This window comes from Hoplias malabaricus, chromosome Y, assembly GCF_029633855.1.
Source record: "Hoplias malabaricus isolate fHopMal1 chromosome Y, fHopMal1.hap1, whole genome shotgun sequence".
In the NCBI taxonomy this organism is placed as follows: domain Eukaryota; kingdom Metazoa; phylum Chordata; class Actinopteri; order Characiformes; family Erythrinidae; genus Hoplias; species Hoplias malabaricus.
Window position 1 is genome coordinate 21,203,632 of NC_089820.1, and position 12,792 is coordinate 21,216,423.

Here is a 12,792-nt window from a genome sequence, read left to right on the forward strand (position 1 = left end):
GAGCTGGAACGACATCAACAATGAAAAATAGCCAATTAATGTTTGTATTACAGCTTGTATAATCTCCACAGAAAAACATGAAATAAAAATGGAAACACTGGGGCAGATGCAGAAGCCTACAGCCAACATGCCCAGTGCCAAGTGGGGGTTATAGTTGTATAAAGCCTCTCACAACCCAGCAGAGTGTGTGTGTGTGGAGCAAAACATACATTACTATTGTTCATTTTTAAAGAAATATATGATGTGTTTATTTTAAAGTTATATTCCTCAGTGTCATTAGTCACGACGCCACAGCCCTTGGCCTTTGAAGGGCAGTGCAGGATGACTTTAAATGATAACTGTAATATAGTTGTCATGTTAGCACGGCTACTGTAATAAAAAATCCCTTCCTGAAGTCAAGGATGTCATTACTCTCTAACACCGTGACTGATAAACAGTAACTGCACTGTTCTGGACAGAAGAGCTCAGTACTCAGCTCCTGTACCTTCTTCGAGCCCTCTGCTTCTTTTTTCTTCATGTTGAAAATGAGCTGAAAGAGATCCTTCAGGTCAATGACCAGGGGTTCCGCCTGAAAGGAACAAAGGCTGTTAAATATCAGACTTCCTGGAAATGTGTGTCTGTGTGAAAGGAGTGTTAAGAGAGACAGAGTGTTAAGAACTGACACCTGCACACTCCCACTGTGTTGTACTCAGGATTGTGAGTAAATACAGTACTTGTCTCCTAATAGCACTAATATGCATGTGTGTATGTGGTAGAGAGAGAGGGGAGTGGGGGAGCACAGTAATGATTATCAATAGTAACCCAGCAGACCTGCTGTGCAGTTTTAATGGCGAAGAACTGGTGCTGGCCCTCTGCGCCGCACACATAGCCAAACGCTCGATTATCAGTCACGTCACGAGCAATAAAGGAGATTTTATTCACTGCATGCTCCAGAACCACGGCCTGCAAAGGAGTGAGCGGGTATCATTAAACACATTTACAGGGACCAACAAGAGATATGTCATAAGCAAAATCATAATGTGTCTACAGTGCTGGGTGCAGATAGCAAGAATACTCACCCCCGTCTTCTCGTCTGTAATGGTGATTCCCGACAGAGAAATGTTCACCCACACTCTCTGCTTGTGTTTGCCCTGAGAACGAGCAGCCCCTGCCTTTCCCTGTAAATGACCACACACTTAGAAAACCAGCCACACTGTTTCAGCTCTTAACTAACTTAACTTCTGGGGGAAAAAATAATAAATAAATAAAAACAAACAAAAAACAGACTTTGCTTTGAAGAATAGACTTGGATCTCGAATCTTCTTATCAAAGCAGATTTGCCTACAGCTAATTCTTATACACACACATTACTTTCAAGACACATTAAATCACACAGAAGGCGGGCTAAAATAATTCTAAAACAGAGTTAAATATCTCTTTGACTGCATTCCCTTTAACGTACCTTCAGTTTCATCATAGAGTCTTGGCTCATCTTGTCCCCTCGGGCCTCAGGCACATTGTCCACTCCGATCAGCTTGGCTTTGTAACGAACGCCGTCACCTTTGAACCTGGCCAGCAGGAACTCATCTGTTTTCTCTGGACTGGCTGCAGCTGGGATAAAGAGACAAAGAAAACATAAACACCATGCAAGAATCTAAAAGAAACAAGATGGCATCTTCTATACAGTGTCAGGGATAGCTGCAGTTGACTTTCAGTGCAACTATGCCTGTAATCTGCATTGTCATGCTGGAGCAATGTAAATGTTGGTCATGTCTCATTAACATTTGTTTAAAGGCCAGGGTACACTGATGAGACAAACATGAAAATAGTGATATCTATGCCTTTAGAATGTCCTCTATACTTACTGATAAGCCTAATGTTTTCCTACCCTCCTGAAAACTAAAATAGAGGCTCTATTCAATTTTATTACAGAGAATCATTAAAATTGTTTTGGAGCTGTAATTTTAAAATGTAATTAAAAATAAATAATAATAATAATTAGAATTAATGTGGGACAAGCCAGCTAAAATATTTGGCCCATAAAACACTGACCACAGCCTTTTAAGACAAACAAAAGCTTGCGAGTGCAAACCAGAAAACTTCTACTAAGCTGTGGATTAGCTAAGCTGAAGCATGTCACCTTGAACTGCATGTCCCACATTTCACCAAAGAAGAAACAGTGAACTTGCGAACCACACTGTAACCCGTAAATCACACAGTATTTAATTTGTAGTCCTCCGTGCTCTGGCCAAATGTAACAACAAACCATATACTACACAAGGCTCCACTGTGTATACACTGAGGCAAAAACTGAATCTCTGTGGAAAGCATGTACATTTGACAAATGAAAAGTCAATTACAGGTCCTTCGCTGTAACACAATCCGTCATTACAGTTTTGGGCTTCACAAAAAGTGTCTCTCACTTTAGCATCAGCAAAGTGGGTTTTCAACACAATATGAGTGTTAAAGACCACCTGAATAATCCGTGGCTCTGTCGTGATGATTGATAAACACTGTGAGGTCCAGACTCATGTTTAGTAACCTCAGCATTTCCTCCGTCTCAGAGGTCCTTCAGAGTTAAGCCACAAATTCCATAAATCATTGTGATACTCCTTTAAATGTCATGCCTTATTAACTTGTAACCTAGCAAAAACCAGGCTTAAAAAAGTAAAAATAGCAATGAAAAATGTCTATGATGAAAATGATTGTCCTAAAAGCAACAATACAAGCAAGCAACACGACAACAAGTGATATCACTCATTGTAGTCTCTGAAGCTCTCTGCATAATACAGGAGTGATTAAGCCCTTTTGATGCACATGTCACACTGCACTGATTCATTCTTTCACTCATCTTCTGTAATCTGGGTCGCAGTGAGTCCACAGCTTACTCTGAATCATTTGGAGTAAGGCAGAAACACACCCTAGACAGTCCTTCCCAGTGCATCTCACCATCACATACTGCACTGATATTACACCTTATTTAGGTTGGGGAGTTTACTGGGAAACTGATGGACCATTTGATTTTACTTTTCATGCCTTAGACACACAAACTAAGCTGAGAAATCTCAGCGAAACTCTAGTAGGTTCTCTACCTAATTCTCTGTGTATTCCACTATATCTTTCTGGTCATCTTTAAAACAGGATCTGACCATTCCCTTCTTTGAATTCCACTCAATTCCATGGAGAAGATTAAGTTCATTCATTCATTAATTCATTTCCCACTGGGTCCGGAGCCTACAAGGCGAAGATTAAGTTGCCCATTCTTTTTTAATCTCTCTTGACATGTGTGTTTCAGTTTGATTTGGTCACCACTGGACAATTCATCTATCTAGAGTTCATTATCATCAGATTTGTGCAGCTTTGCTCCACTCTTTCTTCACTCAGTCTTTGGTCTTGCTCCTTTGTGTACTTTCTATCTAACGTTCCCAGTTTTTGACTTCTGTGAACTCTTCTTTCCTCCTTTTTCATGACACCACATTCTGTCTTTAAGAGGGTGGGGTTTAATGTGTTGGGTTCTTTTCCATTTTTCACTAATGCTACTGCTATAGAAGCTAATACAGAACAATGCAATGTACATAATACATCAACCCTACATTTAGATCTGGTTGCCTCTGTGTAGTGTAAAGGGTAATATTACTAAAAAAAGATCTAAAAATGATGGCTATGCTTAACTGATTCAATAAACTAATTTAAACTTCCCACAACTACTCATCTACGACTGGATTCCCTACCGGGCTACTGGCCCTGGCTAGATGGCAGAGGCGGAGAGAGGGGCAGAAAAAATGGGCATTTCCAGCCGGGGGCCACACTTTGGTTCTGCCATGGACAAGCTAAGAGACACTATTGACATTCACAACATGCAGAGAGCCAGGAGGCCAGAGGTTCCCCCTGTTAGTACCAGGACAACCCCCACTTACTGAACAACGTCAGAGAATGAGCAGGCCTCTTTCACCCAACTTCCTCTCAGTCTCAATAGGTCAGACACAACTGACTCTGTAGACTTTGTTTTTGGTCAGTGAAATAAGATGGAAAGCTTCAAGGCTTGTTAAAAGGCAATTCAAATAAACAAAACCTTTAATCGTACCCTTAATCTAATGCAAATCAGACAGTTTGTGAAAAATGCTCAGTTCTGTAAAATTCCCACGTTAAGTACCTTTAAATCAGGTCCCACTTATTCAAAGGCATGATTACCGTTCTGTTGTTAATGTGGTAGAAGCTGAAGTTATCATGATGATCAAAAGCATAGTGTAAATGTAATCTCACATGGGTCACACAGCTCTTTGCTCAAGCAGAAAAGTTCTGTCAAAGTCGACATCTTTAGTGTGATTTTAGTTTGACCAAAAGCTACTGTTCTGCTTAACAAAAGTATAAGGTACTTCTTAGATTTATGCCATGTTTATGCAATTTTAACATCAAAACCACTCAAACATAACGTAATTTGTTACATTTACTTACCGCATACATACAGATGCTTAGATAATTATGTAATTACCCTTAAGTACAGCAAAATGCTCAGTAATGACTCTGGGTAAAAGGAAAAAAAGAAGCAGTCTTACTAAGATAGCCCTCAGCAGATGGTTTGAGGTTTTAAAATAGTGAAACATTAGGGGGCAACTGTGTGACCTCACCAAGCACATCGTTTACAGCCTGACCTATGACCACTATGCTCCTTGTGCAGAAGACAGCAGTTTCTTAGAGCTGAAAGTTTCCCACTGTGCTCCTGATATGAGGTGTACTTTGACGTTAGCAAGTGACAGGTCCTAAAACCTCAGCTGTGTACAAATGATCCCCTGATGCCTGTGATATGGAATTCTTTCAGGAAGCATGAACAATTCTCAGAACAAGACTTGCACTTCAATGAAAATATGTACCCATAATGTCCTTAAAAACCGGACAGGTGTAGCTAAAAGATAGGACTTTGTTAAAATAAACCTAGTGTTTAACTAAAAACATAATTTAATTTAGACATGCCTTCAAAGGCTTCCCTTTAGCTGCAGGCTAATGTGGTAAAAATTGGTATAATGTAACTACGTAAGCTAATGTAGCTAATAGTACAAACATCATGCAAACTGCAAGTCTACATGTGATTATATGTGCCTTAAACTGTTTCAGGTCCTTAATTAATCTCAAACTTGCTTATGTGTTTTCTGGCACTCTAGAATAAACCCATATCAAATAAAGGACCAAAGTATGACTTATAAATATGTCATATAGTGTCAAGCCATAAGCAAACATATCTGAGATTATTTACAGGGTTTTGGCAAGTTAGCCTAGCTAGTGTGATGCTAATTTTTGTTAGCTACACTAGCCTTGTAGCCCTAGTGAAAAACTAAGCAAGCAAACCTAATAACACCAAACATTTGGTGTTAAATATAAATCACCAAACGGCAGTGCTAGCTAGTTGATTAACTCGCCGAATGTTATTCTCTGCACTGTTAAACATTATTTAACCTTGAGGCTGGAGTTTCAATGTGAAATTCATAATGGTGTGAATAATCCATCCACCCCAGATGCACTTTATAGCCCCAGTCACTCTAGGCTCCTCAGCGTGGGACTGTGAGAATGAATCCGGTTGTTTTCATGGCTGTGGAAAATGATCATAAACAGACGTGTTGGAGAACGTCTCATAGTCGCAGCTGGAAGGTATTGTGGAAACAGCAACAGAGACTTAATGGAATCCATCACCGGTGTGCTCCTCTGGAATGAACCAGCCAAGGCAAGACAAACAATACCACTGTGCACTGGGCCCAGCTTAGCAAAATAAATCCAGTCAACTATTGGGTCATGGAGGCCTGAGGAATGCTGCATACTGGTTTAGTCTTCTGTAGACCTCTGTGACCTACTTCAGAAGATGCTGAGCAATGTAACATGTCAGATGTTGTGGTCTAATTGACTCGAGGAGCAAAGTGTACATGTCAAGTAGAACTAATGCCTTCATCCATCAGGTTCACTTCATTAACCGTCAGCAGTCATTTGTACATCAGCTTATTCAAGCGATCAGGTGATCAGGGCTTGTGTAATAATTGGGTGGCATTCAAAACTTTCTCAGAAGGCTATTTCTGTACTCATTGTGTTTAGCAGAGCATATAATGATCCCAAGGCAACACATTGGTCATAAAATATGGCACATAATTACACTAACAACAACAACAACAGCAAGATAAAAAAAGACCCAATACAAAAAATAACTTAATGAATCTAATCAGTAGAATGTTGATATATATAATTGTCATGTGATGACCAATTGTCTAATATATAAATATAGGAAATTTTATAAATGAAGAATGGCCAGTGATTACTGTATATCAAAAATGCACATATTAATGTGTACACATTTGGATCATGTAAATTCATTCCATTCCATTCTTCAGTGTAGAACATTTTTATTCTGAGAATTAGGTGGAAACGTACCCAACAAAAAGCATAATCCTTCTAATTTCTGTTTTTTCCACTCAAAGGAAAAAAGAAAAGTCCTCTATTCGGGAGGCTGAATAGGCTGTCTGTTAAACATTACAACTGTGCCCATTCATACGTACTCCGGATGAGGAATACATAAAGTCAGAATCAAAATATATTGAAAAGTGTATAATACTCATGAAGCCAGCTACCTAATAAAGAAAGCTTTCATTCCTTCCTTATGTTTCTTACATTGCAGGAAGGAACGTGTGGAAATGATATCAAAGCCAGTGTCAACCACTTCTATTAACATGGGAAAGTATTTTACAAATGGTAAAGCAATAAAAAGTTGGGATGTAATGTTACTGGATATATGCTTCTATATTTTCATGATATTTTAGAGAGAACTAGTTTAAAGGAAAATGACGACTATTATCACGCTACTGGATTAATTACTGACACCACATCTATGGATGCTTTGCCCATGAATGCTTTCTGTCATAGCTACGGTCATGAGGTTGGACAAGCTTCACAGAACGCTGGCAACAATCCCTTTCAACTTAAGGAGAAACCTTAGACTAAAAACGTTTTTGTAGAATTAAGGAAATATGTACAAAAAAAGGTTTAGGCAGTCCAGAAGCATGGTTTTCTGGCTTTCTAAATGAGTTTATGATTAGCTACAGCAACTTAGCCCAGATCAACAGAATAGCAACCTAAATAGATCAACCGGACGGGCAATCATCCACAAACTTAAAAGCTTAAAGCTTTTGATATCAGACTGTTCCACATAGCACAGTAAAATGATATATTTAAATACGTTCCCATCACAACTAGGTCTTCGTCTATAGGGCAGAGTTTCACTAGCTTTTAATGGAATAAGTTTTATATAAATTAAAACTTTAAGTCCTCGGAGAGCAGAGTTAGGCAATAAAGAGGAATTCTGAGGCAAAATCCCAAATGGAGAAGAAAGTTTTACTTCAGAGGACAGATTATACAGAGGTCTACTGTGGCGTCAGCCTGGCTTTGTTGGCTAGTTTGGGGACGTGGACACTGGGCCTGGCTCCCAGTTAGATCTGTCCTCTGGGAGCAAGCGGTTCCCTTTAAAACCTGCCCGAGACAATCACTATCTCTCTAATGACACGCTTACACAATAAAGGGTTTTTAAAACCACAAAACCAGACTTTAGCACAAAGTTCTTGTCCAGTGGCTGCTTTGTTGTGGAGAGGGAGGAGGCAAGACACGACGTGAAGCCAGAACTCCAGTGAGGAACTCCATAATCCCCCAAAAACAGAAAAAAAGAGGATAAACAAAAGGGTTGAAATAAACCAGACCTCAGCACATGGCCTACAAGCCTCCCAGCCGTGACTGGCAAAAAACTGCTTTGGAAAAACAAACGGCCTGAAAGTGCCATAACCATCTGTGAAAACCCACGTTTTGCCCCAAATGCCAACTGACGTGCCTCAGCATGCTGAGAATTGTAGCAGTGATTAATTATAACATGGTTATTTCATGATGGACATTGTGTATCACATTAAGATGGTTTCCTGACTTTTGTGAATGAGTTGGAAAATGTGTATCAGGAAAATGGTTGCAAAACACATTGTAAAAAATGTGCTTTAGAATTCCTGGAGATTTCCATCAAATACCTTCTGATGTAACCAATCATTGTAGTTGTCATATATTGCCACAATGTTAACCCTTCCTAATAAGGGTCTAGGGACTTCAAAAGTGTGGCAATGTGTAAAGTGAGAATGCAAGTTTGATTCAAAATCAAACAGGAAAATGCTGCAACTGACCATTACAAGACACACTGAAGTTCTTGGGAAATCACCAGGAGGGCCTTTGTATGAGAAGGTGCCCACATTATGAAAGTGTATGAAAAAAGGATGGAGTCTTGATTTCTTAATTTCCTACAGTGTGTGGACACTATTAGAAGCTGTGGATTTCAGCTGTTAGCACACCGTGGCTGCAAGTGGAAAGTTGAAGTAGAAGAAGTCAAACAGGAAGAAGAACAAAAAAATGCCTGGAAACTGGAGTGACTCAGCAATGACACTGTAAGCCATTGGTGTTGAGGATGTTACAGTATCTTGCCGTCAGTTGGAAATGTGTGCTTCTTAGCAAAATGCCCTTTGATGGCTGTGATGTTCAATGACTCAAAGCCATGGGACGCTGGTAATTAACGCATGCCAGTAATGTCGCAGTTTTTCAGCATGAAAACAGTGTCACGTACCCTTCTTTTTCTCCTTCTTGGAAGGTGTTTTCATGGGTGGTTGTTCGGCCGGAGGTGTACTGGACTCCACCTCTGCAGACATGCTGGTAGGCCTGCCTCACACGATGGGGCGATCGAAAGCAGTTCTCTCTCCTATTTTCCACTCTGTAGTGTGCACACCACAGGCTGACTCAGAAATGGACCATGTTCAGCAATGCATGTGCTGGGGAGAGAGAGAGAGAGAGAGAGAGAGAGAGAAAACAGGGTTTTAATACCTTTGGATATTTCTCAGCGTGTCAAAAAAATATGTACACATAATTAAATATTAAGTAAGTCACAATTGACTGTCTATATAAAATCTCCAAATTCCATTTGCCGCAACAAAAGCACACACTAGAGGAAATCCCTGTAAGATCTGTCAGTAAAGCTTTGTTGGCCTTTAGTGTTGTATAAGCCAAAGTATTGGGTCCAGGCAAAAGCTTTTCATCTGTAGAAGTGTCAAAGCATGGACAAACCTATCCATTTCCTATTTTACATTTCCATTTTCAAACAAATGAGGTACATAACAGATTTGTTAATTTCCACTGATGTGTAGTAACCTTCACATCCAACAAAAACAAGCTCCACAGCCTCGGACTATCCATAAATGAGCTCATGAGCGAAACAAAAGCTGAATTTACATCCTGCACTTTCTCCTAAAATCACAGGCCTGCCCTTCTGAGCTATAAATAAACTCCTTTCATTGCTTATTACACTCCACCTAACGTTCTGGCTTTAACTCAGCCAGCTTATCTCTTAAAAATACTTCCCCACATTTCTTAAGTCCTAACAATGCCTTTTTTTAATGAGCATGCACCTCAGCAGTGCTGAATTCTCTGAGCTTTGCCTAATTGCACTACGGTGGCTTTGTTCTGTCTGTGAATTGACGTTATACAGTTATATTCTACTCCTTTTCTGTTCGCAGTGTACTCAGAAACCTCACTGTGACGGATTATCGCCATAGCTCAGCCACTTGAAAACTCAGAAGAAGTTCATTTAACAATAAAGCTTTACCGAGCATATAAGCATTGGGCAAGTGCTTGTATAACTACGCGTGCACAGATGGATGGGTTTATGGCTGGGTGTTGGTTGGCAGGCTGGATTGATGGATGGACAGATGGATGAGTGGACAGAGAGATAAGAAATAAGAAAGTATGGTGACATTATATTAGAGGTTTTGTTCTGCCAGATGCTTTCATTTTGTGAATGGTATTGAATGAGCTGTATTAGTATTTACTGAATAGCCACAGAAAAAAAACCTAGGTCTGTAATTCTCTCTATCTCTAAGTAAAAAATCTGGCAACAGGAAGCTAGAGCTTCCCCTGCATCTGGGATCTATATAGACTCAGCTTTCTTCCTACCATAGCCTGGCTATTTTTTATGTTTGTTTTCAATCTAGAAAACCACCACAACTTACGGCAGGACTCTCATTCAAATATTTGGAATATTTTTCCTCTTCCCCCATGTCCACTTACTCAAGAGCAGGAAATGAAGGTGCGGACTAAAAATACATTCGCCTTCGGCTGCTTTCAGTCAAAACAGAATTCGACAACCCAAGCGCGTTCATTGTGGAGGGAGAAATATTGGCGACCAGGTGTAAGGCTGGACCCTATCAGAACATGCTTTAATCATTCTGATCAATTACAGTGTTGTGACAAAATCAGAGTCCGCCCTTTCAATTATTTCACTTACAGTGGCAGTAAATTCACTTTTGACCATTGGAGAAATCGCTTACAGAGTTTAACTGTGCTTTTCTAGTATTGAACAATGAACTACTGCTTTCATTCATTTTTCTGTAAGTGCTTATCGAGTTCAAAGTCATGGTGGGTCCAGAGCCTACTTGGAATCTCTGGGTACAAGGCGGGAACACACCCTGGACACTGGCCTAATCCATCGCAGGGCAGTAGATACTCACACATTTGTACATGACCAATTTACCTACCAACGTGTGTGATCACCTGGAGGAAACCCACGCCGACAAAGGGACAACACACCACAGACAGTAACCAGAGGTGGGACCTGCTACCTGCTGCCCTGAACTGCTATATGCAGTTATGATGTCATTTGTGTATCAGATCAGTTCCAGCTCTGTAATGGACCTATGAAAGAGTCTTGTTCCCAACTGGTTTTCAAATCTTCATTATAATCTCAGTGTATACAAGATATAAACAAACAGAGCGCCACAAAGGCATGCAGGGACTGCAATATATCTTAAAAGTTATTGCACAATGTATTCCACTATCCCTTCCACCAAACACTGAATTCCCACAACAGTAATGTTAGCTTCCCCAGTCAGAGGAGGTATTCTCAAAGCTTTAGGCTGGCAGACACTTTTGACTCTGCCACCTAACATTAACACTTCCTCTCTGTAATCAGCTTCACCTCACAGACCAGCGGCCCACACATGACCCCGACTTTCAGCTGGCAGTGGATGGAAATAGAAGGTCAAGACTGTGAGTGGTAGGAGATTATATTTATTATAATGCAGTAAGAAGAACAGCTGCAGTGAGCTCAGTCAGGCCCTTGTGGTCTCGACACTGATAGTGAAGTCCTGATCTGATCTCCGTGATCGGTAATGGATCTGATCAAAGCACATTTCAGTAGTGTTTATGCCATAAGAATGCCTCAGATCTCCAATGTTTGGCTTAGTTTTTAAAACACCAGATGTCCATTACATTGGAAACATTCCAGTAAACATTCTATGACAAATGAGCCATCATAATTGTCCATAAATATTAAGTGTTCAGAGTGCATTACATCACACACATACAAAAAACGAAGTCATATTACAGTAAATATTAGATGGGCCACTCAAATAAAGTTCAAGTGTAAATATTGAAAAGTATAAGTAATTAGCAGCCTAGCTACCCAACCTCATTGGACAGTTTTATAAACATTTACTTTACGAACTTTAAATTAGCCGTGAGTGGCTGTACTCTCCATAAAACACAAACACTTGACTGGCCTCTGACACTTGATCAACTGATACCCAAAGCTTGGAACTGGGGTAAAGCTAATGTTCCAAAACAGTCTGCCTGCTGTAAAGTGGTTACTTTCAAAGGCCGATGGCCTCTATGAGAACAAGAACGAGAAGAAGTCAAAATCCATTTTCCATAGCCCAGCAGAGAGGAAAATCTGGAAGAGAGGATGAAAGCAAAGGGAAGAATGCGGCACGCTGGCAGGCAGGGAAGCAAGCTGAGGAATATTTATGCTTCTCTGTCTGATTTGTACTTCTCCGTATTCTAAGCAGGAGTCCTGAGGGGAATCTATCTGTCTGATAGCGCTGATCCTCTAAAGCTGTCAACAAAGGAGACCGGAGAAAAATAATGCGCTTCTGGTCAAAGTCGCATTGTCAGTGCATGCAACTAAACAATGTCTGAGAGCAGGTACCAGGCTGTGACAGGAATACGGTGCATTAGGCCCGTTCCTTGCACTAATTTCTTCTTTTTTGTGTGTGTGTTTTTGACAAATTTAATTGGTTCAGATTAAAACAAATGATGTATGTCATAAACACAAAATATCAATTTTAAGTAGCAGGAGTAAGTCCCCAGAGTAAGGTGAATCTCCAGTGACCTGATCTCCAGATTTTGACTAGTGGCAAAACCTAATATTAATACTTACAGTTGAAAAAACTAGGGTTCTTGAAGCAGAGAATGCTGAGGTAGTTAAGAATGTATCGTCAGAGCACTGTGAGCTCCTGGAACCAAAACCAAATTCTTTGTACGCGTGAGTATACATGGCCAATAAATCGTGTTTCTGATTCGATGACTTGGCCTTATTACATTCAAAGCATACAGGCTTCATAAATCTAAACTATTAATGTGGTTGGTTTGATGGTGGTTTATAATCACTGACTCAGAGACTGAAATCCAGATCACTGACATCCGAAGAGTGAAAACTAGTACATTTCTTGTTCCAGATATTGGAGTTTTATAATGCTGAATGCTCTAATAAACTGAAAATGGAAACCTTTATATATAAATATAAGGCACATTTGTCTGCCACTCATTTGGACCTAAACCTCAATATCAATATTGGATTCTTCAATGTGTAAATGGATTATTCAGACATTTAGATGCACTTTATATGTTTCATCATTCATTCATTCATTCATTGTCTGTAAGCGCTTATCCAGTTCAGGGTCGCTGTGGGTCCAGAGCCTACCTGGA

At 40.0% G+C, this 12,792-nt stretch overlaps 1 protein-coding gene across 2 annotated transcripts in view; it reads right to left on the minus strand.

Moving 5' to 3' along the window:
- LOC136678241 (disabled homolog 2-like) overlaps nucleotides 1-12,792 on the minus strand; it is a 31,323-nt gene that overhangs the window by 11,576 nt on the left and 6,955 nt on the right. For both annotated transcript variants that reach the window (XM_066656213.1, XM_066656214.1), the window contains exons 2-6: nucleotides 8,606-8,807; nucleotides 1,442-1,590; nucleotides 1,059-1,157; nucleotides 811-942; nucleotides 485-568 (exon numbers count right to left, since the gene is read on the minus strand). In XM_066656213.1, the coding sequence (XP_066512310.1) occupies nucleotides 485-568; nucleotides 811-942; nucleotides 1,059-1,157; nucleotides 1,442-1,590; nucleotides 8,606-8,687 (546 nt within the window). In that variant the 5' untranslated portion in view covers nucleotides 8,688-8,807. The remainder of the gene's footprint in view (nucleotides 1-484; nucleotides 569-810; nucleotides 943-1,058; nucleotides 1,158-1,441; nucleotides 1,591-8,605; nucleotides 8,808-12,792) is intronic.